This window comes from Amphiura filiformis, chromosome 16 (genome assembly GCF_039555335.1).
Source record: "Amphiura filiformis chromosome 16, Afil_fr2py, whole genome shotgun sequence".
Classification (NCBI taxonomy): domain Eukaryota; kingdom Metazoa; phylum Echinodermata; class Ophiuroidea; order Amphilepidida; family Amphiuridae; genus Amphiura; species Amphiura filiformis.
The window spans coordinates 13,943,884-13,969,782 of record NC_092643.1 but is presented as its reverse complement, the minus strand read 5'-3'; the positions used below and the strand labels follow the sequence as shown (position 1 = coordinate 13,969,782).

The 25,899-nt window shown below is 38.6% G+C and overlaps 1 protein-coding gene across 1 annotated transcript; it reads right to left on the bottom strand.

The window, feature by feature from the left end:
• Window positions 1-1,905: 1,905 nt before the first annotated feature.
• Window positions 1,906-14,300, bottom strand: LOC140135599 (uncharacterized). Its single transcript, XM_072157141.1, is given in 7 exon segments — window positions 1,906-3,653; window positions 4,968-5,122; window positions 5,980-6,107; window positions 6,109-6,116; window positions 7,617-7,795; window positions 8,277-8,435; window positions 14,168-14,300. Coding segments are annotated over 6 exon segments (786 nt in total). The 5' UTR covers window position 8,435; window positions 14,168-14,300; the 3' UTR covers window positions 1,906-3,495.
• Window positions 14,301-25,899: the final 11,599 nt, after the last annotated feature.

Sequence of the window (25,899 nt, the reverse complement as noted above, 5' to 3'; positions counted from 1 at the left end):
CAAATGTTTTTCGCATCTAAATGTATTGGGAACTTTTATAATGATTGCATATTAACTTTTTTATCATTTTGGAAGGAAAAAGAAAAATCTAAAAATTTAAAAAGATCGTACATTAAGGCTTTAATTGTCAGCCAAGTTATGACCACTAAAACTAGTGGGGACCTTTCAATATTTGAGTCACTTATAACTGCATAAGGGGCTGTGCAATAATTATGAGCCCTGGGGAGGGTAAAATTGGGGGGCTAAGAATTTTTGGCAAGTCGAAAGGGGGGGGGGGCAAGCAATTTTGGCATGCCTTTCATGGGCGCTTTTTAATAAAACGCTTTAAAAGGCTTAGGAAAACAGTTCGAAATGCTTAAATATGCAATTTTTCCTGCTCGCTGCGCCCCAACATACATCTAGACCATTTAAGGTTTGCAATTTGGGATCCCACAAATTTGGCATGTTCAAGGGGGGGGGGGGGCCAAGCATTTTGGCAGGCCGGGGGGGGGGGGCAAGCGATTTTTGGCAGGCCGAGAGGGGGGGGGGCCAAGCGATTTTTATGGCCGAGAGGGGGGGCCTAGCGATTTTTGGCGGGCGAGAGGGGGCAAGCGATTTTTGGCAAGCCGTTTGGAAATTTGCTAATAATTATTGCACAGCCCCTAATACACTATGAAATATTGTTAAAATCATAGAGCACATGATAACATAATTTTCAAATCTTATTTATTATTAATAATTTTCAAATCTTAATAATTTATTAGTTGTGCACACATTTGAATAATATAAAATATTTTATAATAAAAAATACTTGTTGCTTTAATTGTTTGCAAAGTTCTGACCACTCAGACTCATATATATCTACCTCCAGTCACCAGCACTATCTTTGAAGTTCAGCTGTGTGCTGCGTTGGCTTAGCGTGGTTTCTTGCGGCACATTGATTGTGCGTATAAAAGTATGTACACGCACCAAGTAATGCTAAGCTAATGCAGAACACGCTGAACTTCAAAAGTAGTGCCGGTGACTGATAGAGTTTTCTGAGTCATATTAGAACTGCATAATTATTAAAAACATAATTAAGTTGTATTCATATACACATTTGAATAATATAAAATATTTTATAATACAAAATACTTTGGTATTGAGAAATCTTTAGTGTTTAAAATGTCAAAGCCTTATCAGATATTATATGTGATACGATTTGCTCCATGGAGGCCAAAGGAGGCATTTTTAAAAACTGAGTTACAAATGGTTTTGAAATTATGAAGTTTTGTGATGTCTATTTTCTTATGTATGTATTTTGTTTTTTACTCCATATTTTTGCCTTTAACTCAGTTTCAAATTTGCCGCATTTGGCCTCTATGGACCAGATCGTGTCACATATAGCTACATATATAAACTAGAATTATGTTATTCGTAATTAAGGTGGACCCACACAAAGGTGTGTAAATAATAGAGGTCTGTAAATACAAATAATATGCAATATGCAAATAAGCTCATTAATATTCATAAATAAGCAAATAAGATGACACAAAACTTATACAGCACATCAGGCCACCATATCCTATCACCATATCAAGGTTGATCGGTTATTGCGTTGAAGCTGCACAGTGGATTAATGAATTGGTTTCCGCCTGGACAGCCAAAGAAAGAAAGAAACAAACAAACAAACAACCATTTGGATGATAACATAAGCCCAACACATGTGTGAGGGTCAAAAAGCAAAAGTCACAAAAAATCCCCCAAAATTTTGATTCTATAATATATTGGAAATATGAGGTTTTCTAAAGGAGATTTTTGTGTTTAAAACATGGGGTGTAGTCTAGAGGAAAATTTCATATATGTGCTTGTATAAAATTGTTGAAGCATTTTTCAGTAAAAGTTGATCACCGATGTATTTTTAATAATTTGGACCTGCTGAATGGCAGTGAGCAAGTGTTATTTTAGGTTGAACTCTCGAAATGATGCCAGAAATGACCCCATATATCAAAATTATTTGATATCAGAAGGACAATCCGATCAGTGGCGTACCGTGGCCACCCCTACCCCGGGGGGCTGAAGAAAATTCAATTTTGCCGCCCCTTCAACAGCCCGAAAAGGTTGACCCAAAAAAAATATATATATCAGCGCTAGCGCCCTGAAAGCAACACATTTTGGTGTATAGTACAATTTTCCCAAATTTTTTTATACTTTTCACAATTGTTTCCACCCTTTTTTCTTTACTAATTCTTTTTGCCGCCCCTTCTTCTTCTGCCGCCCCTTCGTTTTTGCCGCCCCTGCTTTTACCCCAGGGGGCTGGCGCCCCCAAAGCCCCCCTAAAATACATGCATGCTGATGGAGCAGTGTAATACACATAATCATGCATAACTCACAAACGCAAAATCAGAATCACCTGAAATTTTGGGAATAAGCTTTTTTCGTGGATATCTACTGAAATATGTCATAAAAAGAGGATGCTAGGATCACGAAATACTCCGTTAATTTTACTTTATTTTAAAGCTCCCAAATGAGTTGGTTTGCTAACTCAACTCCCAAATGGCCCAAAAGAAATTTTCAACCCCCTAACCCCCCCTAGAATACAATTGAAAATTGGTCCTGTAAACACAAAATTGACCTTTATTTTGTCCAAAAATAGTGTGAAATTGAAATCTGGCCTGGTATACACCAAAAAATACTTGGACCACAAAAAAGGCAGATTTTTTACAACATAAAATTGCATATATCCATACTTTTTGATCAATTCCCTGTGGCCCATATTGACCCATCTTTGTCCACCAGCATTTCAACTGCCCAGATTAACACTTATATAATATGCTTGTAATTTTGTCCCCTCACTCCTGGAAAATTTTACCCGGTACACCACTGCGTATTATTACATGCCCAGCTCATATACATTGTATAGCTCTCAATCGCAAACCCAAAAGTGCCAAATTCAAGCCCGGAAAGCCAGTGCATATTTTAGCTGGTATTGCATAGCAAAATGCTACACAATTTGAAGGTTGCATAGTAGTCTGCTATTACCGTATATCATGAAAATGCTATCAAAATTGTTCTACTAAAATATGCCATCACCAGCCCGCCAGGCCTATAGTTTATATATCTACCTCAAGTCACTGGCACTAGCTTTTAAGTTTAGCGTGTTCCACGTTAGTTGGTGTGTGTACATACTTTTGCACACGCGATCAACACATCGCATATGTACACGCAAGAAACCACACTAAGCCAACGCAGCAAATGCTGAACTTCAAAGCTAGTTCCTGTGACTCGAGGTAGATATATAGACTATAGGAAAAATGTAGACTTTGCAGGAATGTAAGCTACATTTCCCTCAACAGCAGCAATATTTCTAACAATTTGTGTATTTCTTTACTTGAGTAAAGAAGATTACCTTCCAATAGTAAACATTTCCCCAAAGCTCAAAATTCCCTGGATAAGGAGCTTCCTGGATTTCACATTGTACTAGGCATGGCCCGAACTAAATCAATTTATTTTTAATCTGTGAATATATAACATACATTATAGCTTTGATGTAGCAGCCTTGTTGTAGGCATCCATCTTTCCTACTCTCTCATCTCGTATAACTTCCTCATCCTTCAAGGCTGACTTCTCCAGTATCGTCCCATACAGATCCATCTTCATTGTCTTCAACATGACGCGGTCTAATCCATTTTTACCTGAAAGAAAGCAAAGAATAATTGTGACCTTATCAAGCAAAATGCAGCCTAAGTCAAGAAATTGTATATTACCAATTCAATTGGCGGTCAGAACTGATCGAAATTTCCCAATTTTTTTGCTCTAGTTGGTGGGGTTCCCATGCACATTTTCAATCCCATTTATTGTCACCTTTAGAACCACCACCAAGATGAGCATGGGACCCACCAAAGACGCAAAATGATTTCCTTATTTTGCCGCTATTCCTCATCCATCATAATTGCATATAATATTGATTTGATCTCATCTGAAATTCCTGTCTTTTCCAAAACATCTTGTGTTGCAGCTGCTTTGAAATGTTCTCCACAACAGTGCCTTGAGCACCAATATTTGATGATCAGGGGCATGGCAAGGGGGCATGTTCTACAGGTGCTGTCTTGAAAGGGGTGCCGAATCGACCATACATAAATCAATCCGAGCAATTCAGCGCCCCTCCATACAGTGAGAGCCTGGGGGCAGTCACTAAAAATAGGTGATGGGGATGTGCGGCCACATTGACCCCCATTTCTCAACTCCCTCCCACCCAATGACCCCGGTTTTTGTTTTACTGAACTCCCTCTCACCCAATGACCCCCCTTTTTTTGTTTTCCGGTCACCAAAAGACCCCTTTTTTCAAAATTGTTCAAATTTTACAAAAACTTTGCAAAATTTGATAAATTTTTGAAAATTTTGTATCAACTTTTATATTTTGACCCAAAATTTTTCCCACTCTCACTGAATGACCCTTGTTTTGGCAAGATTTTCCCCAGTCTCACGGAAAGACCCCCTTTTGGGGGGGCCTTCTCATTGAAAGAGCTCCCTTTTTCGGTGTCTACAATGTAGGCTCTCACTGAAAGACCCCTAGTTTTCAACTGCTGTCCATACATCCCCGTCTCTTCCAAAGTCAAGTGAGAGTCAAATTTCTGGGAGCATTTAAAGAGACTGTTTCACCTTGATTATGACCAAATTACACACAATTTGTTCAGGAATAGTAATTATAATATAGGAGCAGATCAGCTGTTTCCGGCCTTGGAGAAGGGGGAGCAGTTGCCCCGGACACTACACAACCTAGCTACGCTCCTGTTGATGATAAGTCCCAATTATTATATTTTCTGATACACATTTACATGTATCAATTTGTATTAAAAGTTTATCAAAAATTTATCCAGTGGTGTAGCTAGGCCTCTCCCGGGTGGGTGACTCCTCTCCAGGTTGGCAGTGGAAGGAAGGAAAGATTACACAATTCCTCCATCCATTTCTCAGTAAATCCCACAGTAAACTCTGTTGGCCTCTCTTACCTATGCATTGTTTTGCCAGTTTACATGCACAATCCAGTAGCTGTGATTCTTCACATACAGCCTCTACAAGACCAACTTTGAGTGCCTCATCCGACGTATAACGTTTTCCATATATCATCATGTCTCTTGACACTTGTGGTGATGGAGCCTTTAATCTGAAACAAGCAAATAAACAAGCACCAGAATTATTGATGGGTACTGGGTAGTGAAAGCAAACATAAATATCCTCTCTCTCTCTCTGGCCATCATAAACCTAACCCTGATTCTCATCCAAACTCTGACTTTAACCCCGGCCTTACACTATCCTAACCCTAACCTAATATAAACACTAACTTTAACCATTTTATAATGACCATTTGGACTAAGGTTTACTGTACATTCTTAGTCAGTGGGATTGGTCTATTTTGTGACACATAATCTGATTGGACAATCGCATGATTTTGGGTGTCATGTATCAGGCTGTAGACGACCCCAATATCATGAGTGTTGATAACGCGTAATACGTTTGTAGAGGTGCGAGTATGTATCGTGTTGTATTCGTAGACGTAGTGCGGAATACTCGCACGCACTAGCAGTACGTGCAACAAAAGACGTAAAGTTCTAAACAAGTTTCATTCATTTTTGAAAAAGGTGAGTTTTTATAACGGTAAAAAATATTTTACTGTTATTAAAATAATATTTAACTAACTAACTAAGAATGAGAATAAATGATAGGAATTTTTGTTTTTACTATCCTCTACCTATGATAGACGACAAGCAGATCCAATATTTTTATCGTAGTAGTGCCGGCTGCGCCACCATCCACTAATATTAGTTGTTTATCACACATTAGAGGATAGCAAAACAAAATTCCCATCGCTTATTCTCTAATTTCAAGTCGCTCAAGGGCAAACCTCAATTGGTTTGTGTGCTGAATCTGGCCCGCGAGCCGCCTATTGAGAATGCCTGATTTACATGGATAACTTGTAATTTCTGGCATCAACTTTTATCTCATCATACAAAATGCCAGTACCTGATAAGATCCACCATCATTGTTGAGAACTTCAATTTCAGTTGCACCTCTGGCAGGCATATCCAGCCTTTATTTGTCCTCATGACACGACAATCGCATAACAATGCCAAGATACCACCTGCTGCGTAATGCATGACCTAAAAATATAATACACCAATATTATTTTTTGTTTCTTGCCCTAAATAATTATGCTGAATTCTCGCGTTTCACAATACGATGCGTCGCCAGCGGTTACTCGATGGCAGTCAAATTTTTCTAGCTGCTATTGAATTGCCACGCAAGTGTGATAATAAAATACGTTGAAAACAGCTCCACAAAGGATTCCCTGTGATCAATAGATAGAAAATGGATCTACTATAATTGTAAATTGTTGTTTTAGTATGCATTCGCATGTAAAAATCATTATAATGACATTTAAACCCACAATGATGTATGTTCCTGTATTGTATTTGTATTACGTGGGCTTTGGATGTCGACATTTCCTATGATGCACTGCATATTTTGGCCTTGACCCAGCGACCACTGGAGGCATATCAGACAGAAAGCGCGAGAATTGGTGGAGATAATCTATAGCTATCTATACACCAATCTGAGAAGCGTGTACTGTATTTGGCCCTCTATTGATGGAACCACAGAAGTACCAGTGTGTGAGATTTAATTTGTTCAATCAATGCATGATCGTATATTGAAAATCACTGTTGTGTACAATTCTGTATAGCACACTAAAGCGCTTCAGACTCCGAGTATTATGCGTACAATATTGTATGTACAATATATACGTTATTTAATCTATTGCCATTCTATTTCCAGTAATGTTTAAGTTCTAACGAATGTTTGATGACGAAAAATCGATAATATGTTACATACAATACCTAGCAGAAATATATTATCGATTTTACGTCATCAAACATTCGTTAGAACTTAAACAGTACTGGAAATAGAATGGCAATAGATTAAATAACATATATTGTACATACAATATTGTACGTACAATAAAAAGTCTGTATACTGCTTAACAAGTAATTGATGAAACCGCCCGACCTTGGGACACCACAGTTTTACGCCAGCGACACCGCAGTAATGGCCTAGTCGTATTGGTATATTTTAATATATCAGAAAAATACCTCTGCAAATTGAGACAAATGATTGGACATGGATGCTGTCTGCTACATTTGTATGATGTTAAACATATCTTTTGATTAAAAATTCCTTTATTTAGTCAAAAGCTGTATTTCTTGCGATTAGAGATGGCATAGTATATGCATCCTGATTTTGGCTGATTTTTTTTCTGGCGTTTTTCAGAGCCAGATGCTTGTGATCATTTGTGTTAAAATCATCAAAAATTATTATTAAGAAATGCATACAAAACTAATGCATTTTAAACCCAGGTCTTTTTAAAAAAAGAGGAAAAAACCTGAAAATGCTCAAAAAATGCTGAAAAACAGCATAAAATTGGGGTAAAATGGCTCAAATCAGGCTGAAAATAAAAGAAAACCCGTAAATTTGAATTAAAAAAAAGAGGAAATCAGCTGAAAAGAGGAAAAGTTTCAGGTCTGTAAACCTTTCTAAAAACACTTTGCTTGATGCATACCAAGACTACGCAGCCTCCTTTATCCAATTTTGATGCCAATACGTACCATTTAAAGCTGCAATTGTGGGTACAGGGAATGTTGCCAGCTTCAAGTTCATTTCCTTTAACATGCCAAAGAATTTCAAGCCCACATCAGGAGGTTGTTGTGTGAGCCAATCAAGATCTAGACCATTGCTGAAGAATTTCCCTATACCAGTAATCACCAGTGCATTAGCCGAATCATTCCTGAAAATAACAGCATTATAATTTTTTCAAGGATTCTGATCAGGGGATTACCGGGGCCAGAGGGGGCACCAAATTTCTAAATTGTTCCCATGACCCTTACGCTACTCAAATTACTTTACCAAAACAAATGGAATTGCAGCAAATATTATAACTCTAAATGAGTCAAAGTTATATGACAGTTGTATGAAAAGAATATATGCAGATTACAACTTCTGGTCAATTTGTCCTGGTATTTAGAGCCTTGGAGGGACAGTCACAGATACATTAGATTTCAGTGATATACTTTCCACAAAAATGATAAATTTCCTTTGTCACTTTTTTCCATACGAGGGTCGGGCAGTTTTATTCCCCCAGTTAGAACACTGAGCTATTGTCGGCAAAAATGTCAAAATTTAGGCAAATTTCCTGATCATTTCCCTCCCAAAATTTAATTTTGAACTCTCCACTAGAAAAAAAAGCAAGGTGTCACCACAACCCATACCTTTCTACTTCATCCAAGGCATCTAAGAGTTGCTGCACACTGTTCACATTGAATCTATTCTCTGTATTATTGAGTACCAAGACAGCAATGTCATCAATGTACTGAACATGGAAACCTCTGGGTGGATTAGCTGCTAGAGAAGCCATCTTGAAAATCATTCTGTACCAGAGTGAAAAGAAAAACATCAACTATGAAGTTAATGCTGTCAATTAAAGCCATAATAATATGATCTATCCTACAGAGAGATCCCCTCCCTGACTGCATGGTCATCTATGTGGCTCATGCAGATTAACACCAAGCATCGTCCAAATTATTATCCTTAGGCAGCAACTTGAGAACCCCCCCCCCACCATCTCATACAATCTCCAATGGAGCGACCACTGCAATTGCAATAAGATCACCAAGAAGGCGAGTTGCAACCCTGGGTTTAATACATGTACTACACTGTATATTTTTTCATATATACTAGTCCAGGTAAAACACACTTACGTGCAGCCGTTTCGATAGCTACCAGCTATCTTTCTCAATGCTACTGTTGATGTGATGATCGTTGAACAGCTGTTGTTGATCGCTGCTTGGCAACGGAGTTGCCAGACGATTTTTCCATCAACAGGTCGTCAAAGATGTGACTTAGGTTGTACTGGCCCTTGTCTCGGTTCATTGTGGTGCCTTGTTTTCTGATGGTGATGGCCTCCTTTATCCATCTTGTGTATTTATCACTCTCTTTACCAACGATCTTTGCCTCATCCCAATTGATGACATGATTATTGTCCACAACATGGTCAGTTATCGCTGATTTGTGGATGGTTGACTGCGATGCTTTCCTGTTGGCTTTAGTGCGGATGTTGGTAGCAAATTTCTCTGCATCATTTCTGTGTTCGTCTCTAAGCGTTTACCGAATTTTCTGCCGGTTTCATCTATGTAAGTAAGATCACAGTTTTTGCACGGAATTGAGTAAATGACGTCGGTAGAGTTGTGTGGTTCGCATTTATCTTTGGGATGGACAAGAAGATTGCGTAATGTACTGTGGGGTTTCATTGCGGCATGAATGTTGTACGATTTCATGATTCTAGCAACACGCTCGGACACCCCTTCTACATACTGTAGCGTCACCAAACCTCTGTATTTTTCACTGTCGTCTTTACTAGATTTCTTTGCTTTTTGCTTGGGGGTGGCCATTTTACTCTTGACTTTTTCCACACACAAGTCCGGGTACCCACACTGTTTTAGAGCACCTTTAATTATCTTCTCCTCCTCTTCCTTATCCTGATCTTCCGTGACAATTTTGTCTTTCCTGTCAAGCAGTGTGCGAACTACACCAAGTTTTTGGTGAAGGGGGTGGTGGGACTTGAAGTTCAGGTACTGGTTGGTGCAGGGTTCGAATTCAGTCAATTTTATTGCATAGCTGTTTGTGCGATACAAAACACATGTTTGTATAGCAGTTTCCAAATTTTGCATAGCAGTTATTTTGCTATGCAAAAAAAAGAAAAATGCGTAGCATCTACAACTTCTGTCATTGTCATCAAATCTCGGCTATATATTGAGGGCAATTAGTAAATATAATTATATGCACGAAGCAGGATCATAGCATTTGAAAAAAGGGTAGAACTATACTTTTACCGCGAGGAATGAGCATTGAAAAATAATGTTGCAATTTTGCAAACCTGGTAAAGTCGCTCCACGACCATAAAGAACAGCAAAAATACCACAGATGAAAAAAACCTTCAAAAACGATAAACCAGATTAGGTCTTCAGTAAACTCTTCACCTAATTTTTGTTCAACATTATCTCGACATTATCTCATCCCCGTAAAAATATTGCAAGCTTCTGAAGGTCGCCGATCTTATGGTTTTGGTAACTCCCTTCACCAGGAACACGTGTTATGATTTTGTGTATAGTTAGTGCGTGCAATGGCGACATTCTCTCGCGTAATTGGGGGGAGTAACGCTAGTAAACATAAGCATGACATAAGCAATCAACCACGACAGATTCCGCAATATAATAATAATAATACACAGATTTAGAGAGCGCTTTTTAAATGAAGAAACAAAGCGCTATGGAAAAGGAAAAATGCAAGAGGGAGGAAACATTAGGTGAAAAGGTGAGTTTTAAGGTTCTTTTTGAAAGTTTGGACATTGGGAGAGTCACGAATGTGGGAAGGCAAGCCATTCCATAGAACAGGGGCAATGATGGAAAATGCTCTGTCACCAGCCAACTTGTGGGATCTTGGAATGGAAAGACAAGTGGCAGCAGTAGAGCGCAAAGAGTACCCAGAATGACGGGTGTGAAGGATGGACGACAGGTATTCAGGTGTAGATGAAGCAAGAACCTTATAAACATGGACGAGAGTGCGGAACTGGACACGTTTAGCAACTGGAAGCCAGTGCAGACTATGAAGCAAAGGAGAAGTATGCGTATATTTTGGTTCTCTGAAAATGAGTCTGGCGCACTTGTTCTGGAGAAGCTGTAGGCGGGTGAGGTTTTTCTGGGAGATGCCATTAAGCAAGGAGGAGCAGTAATCAATCTTGGACAGGACAAGAGTCCTAACCGCATTGGTACACGCATCAAAACTTAGGAATCGCCTAATCCTCCAAATATTACCAATCTGCCAGTTCAAAGTTTTGGACAAATGTGCAACATAACTGGACATCTTCATGTCATGGTCAAAAATGACCCCTAATTCTTTATGGATGAAGATACAGAGATCTCCAACCCATCCAAATAAAGGGTGAGATGCTTGAGATTAATGTAGTGATAATCAGAAGAGGCAGTAAAAACTCAGTCTTCGCCATATTGAGCTTGAGCTTGTTACTGGTGAGCCAAGTTTGTAGCTCATGGATGCAGTTGGAAAGTTTGAACAAGGCACAAGCTGCATCACCCGGGATGGCAGGATTAAAGGTGATAATCAGCTGAACATCATCAGCATAGAGGTGATATTGGAGGCCATGATTACGAATAATGTTCCCTGATGGCATGAGTGTAATAGGTGAACAATATCGGGCCAATGACCGATCCCTGGGGGACACCATAAGGCAGATGAACCCTATCAGAATAGCATCCCTTCACAAAGACCTGACTACTGCGATTTTCAAGGTAGGACTGGATGGAACACTCTATGGGCATCACCAATGATGCCAAATTCTTGGCTCAACCGCTGCAACAGAATACGGTGATCCACCGTATCAAATGCGGCAGTCAAGTCCAGTAACACCACAAAGACAGCCCTGTTGTCATCAATAGCTCTGAGGATGGTATTATGAACAGCCAAGAGTGCTGTCTCGGTGCTGTGAGCAACATTGATTTGTCTTATTTTTGCAATGTAAATTGATACAGCATAATTATCTAAGATGTAACGAGAATGAGCAAATACCGACTGCGCTTGATGTTTTTGTTTTTCGGGGAATTCCAGATCATCCAGATGTGTTTTGAGGTAAATGCGACGTGTCACGGAATTTGGCTCGCAAATAGCGATGCATTGGGGGACTTTTGCCCGGACTTTTGAGGCAAGTGCGACGTGAAATTTAGCTCAAATTTATGTATAGCACTTTTAGCGATGCATTTTGGAAAAGTGCATAGCAGTTGATGGAAATTGCATCGCAAAATGCGATGTGATACCATCGAATTCGACCGCTGGGTTGGTGTGTGTGGCTTTCCGATAGACTAAGAGCTGTATGGATACATTTTCGCAGCGAACGATAAGCGTATCCAAGAATGGTATCTTTCCGTCGACTACCTCCTCAAAAGTGAATTTTATTGACTGCATATCATACTTGGTTGAGATGGTCAGTAAGCGCTAAGCGGCTTAACTGCGTCTTTGGCTACTACTTCCGTCGACGTATCTTTTCCATAACTTGGGCTTACATTCAATGGGGGCTGTCATGATGGCTGCTTGCTCTAAGTATTCCATGTAGATGTTGGCTGCTAATGGGGATACCGGGCTACCCATCGCCGCTCCGAAGCGTTGTCTAAAAATCTTACCGCGAAACGTAAAGTATGTGCAAAATAAAGTCTAAGAGCTCAACTACATCCTCCGCAGTCAGATTGAAACCTTGCGAATTTGCGATTGGTTGTAGTCTTTGAGCCAGCGTTCTTTATTGACTCTTTCCTTCACTATTTCTAATACTTTGCTGATGGGAATGCAAGTAAATAACGCGACTACGTCGTGGGAATTAAGTATGTCCCCTTCGTCTATGAGAATATCCACAAGCTCTTCTGCAAGATGACTTGAGTTCTTAACATGATGCACTGTGTTCCCTACCATAGGGGCTAGGATATCCGCAAGCCATCTCGATGTGGCATAGCCAATCGTAGATGTGTAGTCCACTATGGGTCTGAGGGGTGCATTTGGTTTGTGGATTTTGGGAGTGCAGTACAGCCTGGGAATATTCTCGGCAGTCGGGTATAACTGTTTATATTTTCCAAACGTGATCTTATCTTCCTCATTTAGTCTAGAAAGAATGGCTACAAGCTTTGTGTTGGGTCTGATGGCAACTCCTGATAAGTTTTTGTATCACCGAGCAAGTTGTTGACCTTCTAATTGTACTCATCTTTGTCTAAAATAACAGTGGCTCTCCCCTTATCGGCGGGCAAAGTAATGATGGAATCTTCTTTCTTTAGATCTTTAACCGCCTGTCTCTCTTCTTTACTTAGATTTGACTTGGGAGGTTTGGAAGACAGAGAGAGCGTTTGGCACACGGTTGAAGGAACACCAAAAGATGCAGAGAAAGCAGAACCAAGAAATACACCCGGGCAAGACGGAAAGAACCTACCTCAGAATTCAACAAATCACTAATTATGAACCACATCCCTGCCGAAAACCATGTTATAGATTGGAAGGGAGCGACAATACTTGACAAAGAAGCAAACCAGTTCAAATGAAAAGTCATAATTATTGCACAGCCCCCTAATCGATATACATACATTTTATGTATGAATATAAGAAACTGTGATTGTTTTCAGACTTTTAAGAACTTGTTAAAGACTTATTTATTTAGCAAAGCCCTGGGGGTCACTCACATTGTGGCCTGTACACCATCCGCGATAATCAACTTTTGAAAAGCACCCTAAACAAGGATTTAACCCTTGGCTAAAACGACACCCTAAACAGGGATTTCATTCATAACATCAAATTTCATACCCTAAATTTCATTTCCGCGTATTTAGAAATTGCAATTTTGCTACCCTTTTTTTCCAATTTTTCATGTTTTTGACACCCTAAACGCGTATCGTGCCTACCCACGAAAAAACGACCCTTTTTACGCGTTTTCATTATCGCGGATGGTGTACAGGCCACAATGGGAGTGACCCCCCCGGGAGCAAAGCATACCAATCATAACTGATGTATATATATTTTAATGTTTAATTGTATTTGTACTTATAAGTATGTTAATGTTTATTATACTTACTTGTTTTTCATGTCTGCGCCTCGGAATAGTTCTACTAGATTGATGGCGCATTACAAATGCTTATTATTATTATTATTATTATTATATGTTATCTTTTTTACTTGGCCTATAGCGTGGTTTCTTGCGTGTACATATGCGGCACATTGATCACACACATAAAAGTATGTACACGTACCAAGTAACAAAAGTGGCTATGGGACGCCAGGTAACCTGTTGTTGTTACACAGACACAGTTAATTAAGCAGTAACCTGTTGTTGACTAGGTCCTAGGATGACTGGACTATCCTGTCAATCGACATCTACAGTAATTGGGGGGTATAGGGTTAGGTTGACAAGAAAATACCAAGGTTACCATAAGCTGCTTGTCAAGTAACGCAGAAAAAATAAATAAATAACACGCTGAACTTCACAGCTAGTGCCAAAATCGACTGGAGGTAGATACAGTCATGACACTTGAGTTGACAGGTGTTTTTAACTTAAGCTTACCAAATAAAAAAACAACATGGATTCTTCTACGCTGGACAAAGGCCAAGCGAGCAGGACTGTCCTCCTTGTTAAAAACAAAATCTCAGATTTTGATGGAAATTCACAGAGAAACGTCGGTGGGCGTTATCATGTAAGAAGAGATAAGATTTAAAAAGATAAAGATCAAGAAAAGTCCACAGAGACACAGGTTCTTCAGGTATTTCATAACGATACTACAGTTTTATGGAAAGCTGATGCGCCAAATTGTGTTCTTGCTTTGCTAAAAAATTCACAGTTAGCTGAATCCCTCAGGGTTTGGTATTTGTTCAGAGATAAGGTGAAAGAGAACCTTGGGTACAATGATTATCATCTTCAGAACTCCATTTGGTGGAACCGGAAGGTGCGTCTTAAAACTAAGAAGTTCTTTTTTTATCAGGATTGGTTTGAACATGGTATTTGCACTCTGAATGACCTTAATAGAGGACATAACTTTGTGAAAACATTTGAAGATCTTGTTATGGAATTTGATATCTCTATTAGGGACAGAAGAAAATACAACTCACTTATGAACGGTATTTTAATTGATTGGTTCTACAGTCCCAAAACGGTTCAGGTGAATATTTTTGATAACATAGTTGCTACTTTGTTTGAAAATGGCAAAATTACCAAGTGTTCTTACAATATTTTGAAAGCAAAGTACAGCCCTGTAAACACTGAACTATTTTGGATTGATGCCTTGAATCTTGATGATGATATTGAGTGGAGTAAAATTCATGATAACAACTTTACTTGCAGTATTGAAACTCAGATGAGAGCATTTTACTTTAAGGTTTTTCATAGAGCTGTTTGTACTAATAAATTTCTTCATAAGATTGGTAGAACCGATTCTCCATTTTGTTGTTTTTGTAAAAAAATGATGAGACCCTGGTGCATTTGTTTTGTGAATGTGAAAAAATTACTTGTTTGTGGGATAGCTTGAGTGCCTGGATCGAAAGTAAAACCGGTGAGTGTTTTGGATTCTCAAATTTTCAGAAAATGTTTGGTTTGGATGTTGAAGATTCTGCATAAAAATGCCATCAACTTTCTTGTTTTATGTTTGAAATATTATATTCATAGATGCAAATTTCAGGATGTCAACCCTAGTTTTCAAGCTTACAAGAACATGGTGAAAGTTAAATTTGGCACAGAATATAAAATTGCAGAAAGCAAAGGAAAACTGGGTAATCATTTTAAGAAATTTTCCTTTGATCTTGGTTTTTAATGGGATGTAATTTTCAAAGATCATTGTGTGTTTTTTATTTGCACTGTGATATGGGAATGTTATCTGTGTTTTGTTTTGTCACTTGTCTGCATGTTTGGGGGATGGGTGTGTTGACTGTTGAGGGGGTGTTTGGGTGGGATTTTTGTTTTGTGTAGAAAATCCCTGGTCTAGTTTATTGATGTACATGTAACCAACATAATTTGTTCATATTATACAAGTATATGTTGTATAGTGCTGCTTCTGCCCACCCATGGCAGGGGGACCCAACAGTTACCTTTGTGTAGGCCTTTTCATGCTTTTGCTGGGCTACCACTTCTTATTTTGCTTGCCTTTTTCTTCACTCTTGGATTGGTAGTGCGCAGCATTTGCTCTTTCTTTTTAACAGAGGTATTGGTTGGGTCCTGTTGTCATGGTGGGGCGGTATTATTTAAAATCTCATACATATTCTGATCTTTGTATGTATCTTGGTTACAGTAATTAAGATGGGGTCTGGTGGACCATGACTGTATGTTTTTTTTCCTTTCCACCAGGCCCAAGTACAGGTGAATAAAAATGGAAAAAAAAAAAAAAAAAAAAAAAAGAAAAGTCCACAGTACAACGACACTATTCCAAGCTTGTGTTAACAAGTTTTTGGAATGAGCACGGTTTGTGATTGGTTGAAAGCAAGAGGGTGACGAGCTATTCATAGAGCTGGAGTTTGGTAAAACTTTTAAAACTTTTTACAGAAATAATTTGGGTTACGCTTATAGTTGAATGGTAAGTGTAAAATGTAGCTGTATAACTTTTGGTTATTTTCAGCACTATAGGACCTAATTTTATTCACAGTCCGAACAGTACAGTTTGAAATATGCAATGCTGCATGCAGACTGTTGCTGGAACTATAATTTTTAGGGGCTGTGCAGTAATTATGTGAACCCCCGCGGTGGTGAATTCTCAAAATGGTCTGCCAAAAATCGCTGTTCCCCACCCCTTTGGCCGTGCCAAAAAATCTTTGCCCCCCTTTTGTCATGCTAAAAACCTTTGCCCTCCCTTTTGCAGTGAGCAGGAAATTTTGCATATTTGAACGTGTTCCTACACCTTTTTAGAGCGTAATATAGAAACGGTGCCCGAAATATCTGTGCCAGAAATCGCTTGCCCCCCCCTTTCAACCTGCCAAAAATCGTTCGACCCCCCCTTTCAACCTGCCAAAATGTTTGCCCCCCCTTTTGGCCTGTCAAAAAATCTTTGCCCCCCCCCCCTATAATTCACCGCCCCAGAGGTGTACATAATTATTGCACCGCCCCTTACGATCTTCTTTCTTCAACAGCCTTGACAGAATGATTTGATTTGATATACCGGTATACTGTAATACTTTTCTATAGGGATTTATTTTCGCTAATTTCACTAGAAGCCCTTAATAATTCACCAAATACCAAATACAAATTTGAGTTTAGTTTTAATTACCCACAAAATGGTGGTAGTCATTGGCAATTAGCGAAATATTTGCCAAATGAAAAAAAACTCTACAGTAAATATTGATTGCTTGAAATGTTAAAGGAGTATTTATTAAGTTGTGATCCTAGTAATTACTAGTATTCTCTTTTTATGACATTTAACAGTAGATATCTACAGTACAAAAAAAGCTTATTCACAAAATTACAGATGATTCCGATTTTACTGTTGTAATATTGTTCTGGTACACCAGAACGTAATTCAAATTTGATGATATTTTGATTTTTTTTGCAAATAAACATTATGTAGCCATGCATAAAGGTTTCTAGTGGTATAAATATCTCAAATTTTATTTGAGAAAATTGGGGGATGAGGCTGTTGATTGTTGATTTGGTTACCGGTACACCCCTTTAACTTGAGAAATCAGTTGTATTTTGCCTGAAAAATGGTAAGCTTTATTTTGGCAAAATGGAGACCATGGTATTATCAGTGGCGGCACCAGGAATTTTTTTCGAGGGGGGCATTGGTGATAAAAGTGAATTTTGGGGGCCGGGGGGAGGGGGGATTCAAAAGCAACCAATTTTGCACAAAGTTGCTGCAAAAAGTGGAAATTTGTGTGATTTTGTAAAAGTGGGGGGGGGGGGCAAACTGAGGGGGCAAGAAAAATATTTCAGGGGTAAATGCCCCTTTGCCCTGCCCCTGTAGCGCCGAACTGGGTATTATTATTTATCATTATGCTTTCTATCTCACTAATGAATATTTTTTACAGGTTGGGTGCTATCATTTTTTTACTTTAAAGGTCCATAAAAAGTAACGAAAACATATATTAATTAATGGGCCCATAAAAGCAAAGAAAAGGGTCAAAGGTCATTAAGGGTTACACCACGGCTTTGTTCCTGGTCTTAGACCACAGCTATGTCTAGTTTACCAGCTTTTACCCTCAAGATGGGGTAAGGCTGACAGCCTTTATACTTAGTTCAACATATCAATGGCAGGACTTGTAATTGTCTCGGTCCCAGCAGATTTGTGTTCCTCCGTCACTAAACAAACCGTCTGGCGACAACCTGTGAAATGACAATCTTTGATTGGGTCCCGGGGGCACTCAACTTTGAAGTGACGGTATGTGCCTGTCAATAGGCCCCCCCCTTTGAAGTCGACTATACCCGATGACCCCTTTTTAAAAAGCCATACCCGATGACCCCCTTTTTTTTTTAGTTGCGGCTACCCAATGACCCCCTTTTTTTGGTTGCGGCTACCCAATGACCCCCTTTTTTCTAGAATAGCATCATCAAAATGCAACAAAAAAATGCCGAAACTGTCAAATTTTGCTCGATTTTTCAAAATTATGCCGAAATTTTCAAAATTTTGCTCCATTTTTTCAAAATTTTCTACCCGATGACCCTACCCGATGACCCTTTTTTCAAAATATTGTACCCAATGACCCCTTTTTTATTTTGTTTGTACCCAATGACCCCTTTTTTAAATAACACTTTGTACCCGATAGGCCCCTACTTCGCGACTCCGGTAGGCACATACCCGTCACTTCCAAAGTTGAGTGCCCCCCCCCAGGATTGGGTAATGAATAAAAAATGTACGCTAGCTTTAGCAGCCAGTGAGGTGCCAATCGTATGATATCGCCTTTCATGTACGCGACTTGCAGTGTGTACTATTGCAAGTGTCCAGTTAAGGTAAATTCATTTCTGTAAAGAAATATAATGTTCAGTATTTTTAAGCACAAAAGAATAATTTGTGTATGATATTAATTTGTAATAATACCGTGAATCATTAATAAAGTTTTGCTTTTGAATAAACAGGAAGTCTGAAAATTTGTTGTCCAAGGAAGTACGAATATCTTGTCCTACAACACAATGTTGAACACTGGATGGGCACCATATAATTTGTTATGAATTGAGAGGTAAATAATATTTTTTTAAATTTATGGCATTTTTGGAATGAGTGCCAACAGGAGGTCTTATTTGAAGGGCCCCATGATTTTATGTGCATCAACGGCAACATCTATAGCAGGGGTCCGCAAATAGTGGCTTCGAGTGGCGCGCGGCGCCGTTTAGATTAAAAAAATATATATATATAAAATAAAATAAAACAAATCAAACCCTTTGATCAAACTTTGCAGAAATATCTCCAATATTCTATATTTCAACATTAAACAATGCGATTCCCATGTTATCCTTGTAAAGACAGGCTAAAATATTACAAAATATTGCACCAAATGGCGTCATTTGCACCTCAAATTTAAAAAAATCGATAGCTTCAGAGGGGGGACACCCCCTATGACCCCCAGCGACTTCGCAGTCATTGAGTGGCGTTTTGCAGTTTTCCTTTATTTCATGTGGCGCTTCAACAAATCTACTTGAGGAAGCCTGATCTATAGTGTGTGCATCACATGAAAAAATCTGATTTACCCGAGTTTCTTGTCATTTTGAAGGGAAATCTGTTATGTTCCCATCTGAATTGTTTCCCTTGTCAAATGTGACAAGTTTCTATTAAAAAATTAGTAGATTTCTTTAAGAGTGTGGGTGCATTTCCCTGACTGACAAAAGTGGGTCCACTTTTTATATGTTACGCCAATCAAACAATTTTCTTTTTGTGGCCTTATTAGAAGGATGTGATTGGTATTTGCTTTAAGAGTTTGGGTGCATTTCCCTGACTGACAAAAGTGGGGTCCATGCCCCCATTGCGTGCGCCAGTGACCCTTCCATATCACTTGAAGTTTGATAGTGACGTACACAATGAAACATTGTTGAAATCATGGAACACATAACTCGACATAATTTTCAAATCTTAATAATTTATTAATATTCAGTTGTATTCATACATACATTTGAAAACTATATATAAAATATTTTATAATACAAAATACTTTAGTATTGAGAAATCTTTACTGTTTAAAATGTCAAAGCCTTATCAGATATTATAAAAAAGCAAAAGTTACACATTACGTTTTACTACCTGGAGAGAATTGATCATAAATTGAATTCCTTCCTGAGGTTGTATGTGTCAATGAGTTGACCAGATCACAAGGATGTCATTATAGCTAGAAGCAGTATATGACACATGGGTCAATGAATTACATAACTAGAATTACGCGGTTCGTAATTAAGGTGGCCCCCACAAAACTATACACCACATGAGGCCACCATATACTATCACAATACCAAGTTTAAAGTTGATCGGTGATTGCGTTAAAGCTGGAGAGTGGATTAATGACAATGTAGACCAAATATGCTAATGAGCTCATTAATATTCATAAATATGCAAATAATTCGACACAAAAGTATACAGCACATGAGGCAACCATATACTATCACTGTACCAAGTTTGAAATTGATCGGTGATTGCGTTTGTGCTGCAGAGTGGATTAATGACAATGTAGGCAAAATATGCTAATGAGCTCATTAATATTCATAAATATGCAAATAATGCAACACTAAACTATACAGCACATGAGGCCACCATACCCTATCTCCGTACCAAGTTTGAAGTTGATCGGTGATAGCGTTTAAGCTGGAGAGTGGATTAATGGAAATGAAGGCAAAATGTGCTAATGAGCTCATTAATATTCATAAATATGCAAATAATTCGACACAAAAGTATACAGCACATGAGGCAACCATATACTATCACTGTACCAAGTTTGATATAATATTGGATGGCAGAGCATGATACCATAACATATCGGATGAGTCATAAAAATATCGGACGAGCCAACGGCGAGTTCGATATTTGTATGACGAATCCGATATGTTATGGTATCATGCGAAATAAGCCATCCAATATTATCATTATTAGGTTTTCTTAACTCCTAATAACCCTGAAAACATAATAATGAAATTGATCGGTGATAGCATTTAAGCTGGAGAGTGGATTAATGAATTTGCTTCCGCCCGGACAAACAAACAAACAAAGATACAAAGAAAGAAAGAAACAAACAGGCAAAGGAACAAACAACCATCTGGATGATAACATAAGCCCCACATATATGTGGGGGCCAAAAATGACCTGAGGCAATTTTGGTTAAATGTTGATCCCTCACTACAAGAGTTATTACTGTCGATTTGGTTGAAATAGGAGGTGAGACATAATCAAATCTCTCCAGGTAACAAAACGTAATGCAAATTTAGTATATTCCATCATGCTTCAGGACACACATAAAAATCCCCAAAATTTTGTTGATTCTATATTGGAAACAGGGTTGTAGCTAGCCAAATTTTAGTGCTGGCTAAAATTAAGAGCAAATTGAATCAGAATGCCAATAATTTGTCATTTTAGTGCTGGTCGGCAAGACCTATAATTCCCTTGAGTGCCGGTCGGTCGGGCTGAGTACTGGTTACTGCCGACCAGCGCCGACCACCATGGCTACAACCCTGATTGGAAATCAACAGAAACAAAAGGCAGGTTAAACAACTAGAATATAAAGGATATTGTAGATTCTTTAGTCAATTTGTCATCTCCACCCTTTCACTTAGATACTGAATGGTAATCTTTTAAAAATAAGAATTACATCACTGCCAGTGCCCCTAGAAATCATGGACTGCACCGTCAGGCCTTCTGTACATTCCATCCCCATGGGTTGTGTGTACTGACAGTCCAGGGAAAAAATTGGCCAAAATCTGTGATGTGGTCTTCCCTTTCACCTATTTCAGTCCATAATGAACCAAATTTGGGTACATAAGCATGGCAAATATTTGCACGCTTTAGTCAATTAAGTCATTCTCCATTTTGGCTGTTGCTGCTAGGGCATTGAGCATGGGGAGTGTAGGGGGAGATTAATGATGTGACATGAAACACTATGTGACACAATCAAGGGAAATGAGGCGGATGTCGCTAATATTGATTTTGAGATATTGGTAAATAAAGTGTTAAAATTCTTTTGTTTTATATTGTTTTCAGCGATTGATAAATTGACGTAACTTCACAAAGAAAAGTCAAATCAACATGGGGTTTTCAGTTTCTGAAAGCTCTAAATGTTCTCTTTAGAAACTCAAGTAAAACTCATTTTCGACCAAGGTCGACATGTGACTCATTCCCCTTGATCATGTCACATATAAGAACACTCGATGGTGATGTTATGGTTTTTTTTGTTGGTACATTCACAAGTTTGTTCCCTGTTATGAAAACCTGGCTATGGCACAATTTCTTCTTATATAAAATACAAAGTAAACAGGTAAATATATTAATGTACAATCTTTTAACATGAGTTTGGTCAAAATTTTTCAAACCTGATTTTTTAGGCATATTTGTAATACTTACACATGCAACCAAAAGTCATAATTATGAGTTTAAATCCCCCATAGTTATGCAACTAAGATAGTAAGAGAGTTTTTACTATAAGTAATAATATCTTTTACTATTTGATACAGACATGTAGTTACGTGTCTCCTCTATGATAATCTGTCCATTGATCCCAAAAATATAGTACTAACAGGCTCCACATTACATCACATGTCATTACGTGAGTGTACCCTCAGGAAGTTGACAAAATTCTGGCTGTACACAAAATATTGATATTAAAATTGGATCGAATGAGCCCATATTTAGTGGTCAAGCTATGAGTTTTAAAACTATTGGGGAAGATGCAGTGTCTTGGTCAGCCACCCATTTGCCAGGGGAGTTTGCTCCCGAGATGGGCAAAATTAATGCCTTTTACAGATGCTACATGTACATTATAATTGTAGGTGTTGAGAATATAGGCTGTTGACCTTTTTAGTAGACCAGATTTGCAAAACAAGGCCATATGAACTCTAATGGGCTGTATTTTATTCAAATGATGATGACGGGCAAACCTCAATTTCTAGCTAAGACCCTAGCAAGACGTATATTAATAAATATGGGTGTTAAGCATCCAATTTTATTATCATTATATATGTTTTGGATCCAATATTTTCACACACTCAGTCAGATTCATAAAAATATAATAATTATTATGTTTAGATGAATCCAACTATATGAAAATATTGGATCCATGGCATAATTATAAAACTGGATTCTTTACGCCTAATATTCATTGGTCTCACTACGAGTTTTAAAATATTGGAGTTTTGGCTATCGGAAAGGAAAGAACAAACGAAAAAGGAGGGAAGATGAACAAAGAAGCTACTTGGTACCCCGTGATTCCAACCTTAGACCCCTCAAGCCCGAGACCGTCCAGCCCCAAGGGATCAAAATACTGATTATCTGGTACAGCTGGGTGCGGATTTTCCCTGGCATAGCTGGACAAGGATTCTCCGGCACAGCTGCTGGTATCTCTGGGTAAACATCGAATAACTCTTCAGCCTCCGCTTCGGCCCCAGCGGGGATCCACATGGGGTCGGCCCCCGCTGCCGGTACGAATCCTTCGCGGTACTCCGCCCAAGGGACTACGTCATTTGCCACAGGTGCACGATAGAGGGCCGCATTAGGTACCGGATGCATATTTCTTGTGTGCTTCCTAAGTTTTGAGACTCTATCTGTCCAGTATGTGCACAAGGGGCAGGTGTGCCTCTTCTTATGTTCCCGTCTCTTGTGCTTCGTCATCTCCTTTCTGCTGGTCTTTCCCTTGCCCGGCCAACAAAAGCATGCCTATATGACTATAGGCTGATTGCATCATGGCATCACATGGGATGCAGGCATGCACATTGGTTTTGCTTTTATAGAGTTAGGGTTAACATAAACTTGGATGGTGTCATTTCTTCAAGTACTGTTCAGGTAATAGAACCAGCGCGCTGCAGTGGCGGATGCCTTAAAATTATGGAGGTCAGAGTCGAGCGTATTTTGCTTCTGGGCCTTTTTCTGTGTGTGTGAAGCGCATGAAAAATGTTTAATTCAGACCATTTAGCCAAATATAAGGTATGTTTGCTATTTTGTAGGCAAGTGCATGCCAAGCGTGCAAAAATGTGCAATTTTACCCTATTTTTAAAATGGACGTCCCCCCTTGCTAGGGGGGTCGTAAAATTAGCACGGTAAACACAAAATTTCACCTTCATTTTGGGTTAAATTTGTTGTTTGCACTTTCTGCAAAACTATCACAGTAACACGTACAGAACTTCTTCTTATCGTATCCATGACACAAGATTAAATGTGCTTCAGCCATGCAGTGCTGCACACATTTTTCAGCATTTTCATTGTAAACTAGTCACCAGTTGTGCATGTTTACTCCAGTTGAGGGCAACACAGTAGATGATCCATTGTTTGTGGTTCTGTTTCATAATCGCAGGTTAGGGACCGTTCACAAACACTTGTAAGGGGGGCCTGATGCAAGAAAATGTTATCATGAAATTTTTCAGGGCCCCCCTTTACAGACCTCGAAAATTTCAGGGCCCCCCCTTTTTGACACACAAATTATCGGTCAACCCCATAGAAAAACATATAAACTCAATGTCCCAGAAAAATTTGTGGTCATTTTTTTTCAGGCCCCCCCCCCTAGGAGGGTCAAACATTTTCAGGCCCCGGCCCCACTTTTTGAATCAGGCCCCCCAAACAAGTGTTTGTGAACGGTCCCTTACACCTGTATTCTTTCGATATCCCCATTTGCAGAGATTGACTTTACATCTTCCTACACCAGACCTTAACCTATTGAGGCATTTCCATTCAACCCAACTTGCATCTGCACCAGGTGGTAGTTCTTCACCAATAGGAATATTCAAAATTTGTGGGTGATTGGTAGATCTCTGCTCCCATTTTGCCACTCTTTTACTAGGGATAACCATCAAAATTTCATGTTGACCCTATTGCTACAAAAGATTGTTTTCTGAGTAGAACTAATCAACAGAAGTATTTTGGTGGTTAAATGGTCAAAATCGGTCAAAAACTTTTCGAATTATGAATTATCAAAGTTTCCCATTCTGACCGGTCATTGAACGAAATAAAATGACAAGGTCCAAAAATAGCAGTTGGGAGCAAAATTGGCATAAGCATATATTTACCTTTATATATTTCTTTATTTTAACATATTTGCAAATATGAAACAAGCATATTGTGAAAGTATCAAAAGGGTTTCTTATGAAATGGCACTTAACTAGTCACTGGCATAACTTATTTTTTCAAACCAAGGCATTGAAATCATGCATTTAGAGGACATTTGCCAAAAATCATCCAAGATAGCCGATATGGCACAAAATCAAAATTGCACTAAGTAGGTGAACTTTTTTTCACAACCAAGAATTCCAATGTTATTGGGTTTAATATGACCAATTAGTAGGTGTATGTAAACAAAATCTTAAGTTTTGAAGGTCATTGACTCATTCACAACAATAGAGATTATCCTCATCATGCTCATGTGTATTCCTGTAGTATTCCTCATTCAAACCAAAGTAGCACTCAATACATTATGAGTATCTTTGTTCAAACCAATTCAATGCTTGACCTCGGAGTTACCTGCATGACTATCGCGGGCTATTTTGAAACAGTTATGGTTGCACATTCAGGTACTTCTTTTGAAAGTCCTAAACAAGGTATAGCCAGCAGCAAGTTGTAGATGTTATAGGCCTAAATATAAGAAAACGTTTAGGGTTAAGATCAGGTGAACAATACATCGAATGAGCACGAAACTTCACATTTATGTTCAGAAAGGTGTCTTCTTAACATGATTTGAAAGGAATATAAAAATTCCAAAGGGAAGCTGGTGATTTAATTTGTAACTCGAGATCTACTTGTTCAATTTTTTAACCTTTTTACAGAGGGTATGATAGAGGTATTACTGGCAACTCTGCCAAATTACAGCTCAGTAGGCCATGTTTTTCACCTGATCTTACTGATTTGAATATTTTGTGCCATTCTTGAGCAGTGCTAAACTCAGCCACTGGCAATTAAGCGCACTGTGGCGATGGACCAATTTTGACTCGCACTTACAGAAAAACAAAATAAGTTATGTTGCTGTAATTTGCAAGATAGTTACAAAATATAATTGGCAGTAACTTCCCCAAATTTTACAGAAAAATATTGAAAAATAAAAGAATGAGATCAATTTAGAAATGTATGTGCAAGCAGTGCACAGTTGAGCTCCCTGCATGTCTATGGGAGTGTTCTAATCAAGTTGATGGTTCATTGGTCATCCCTACTTTTA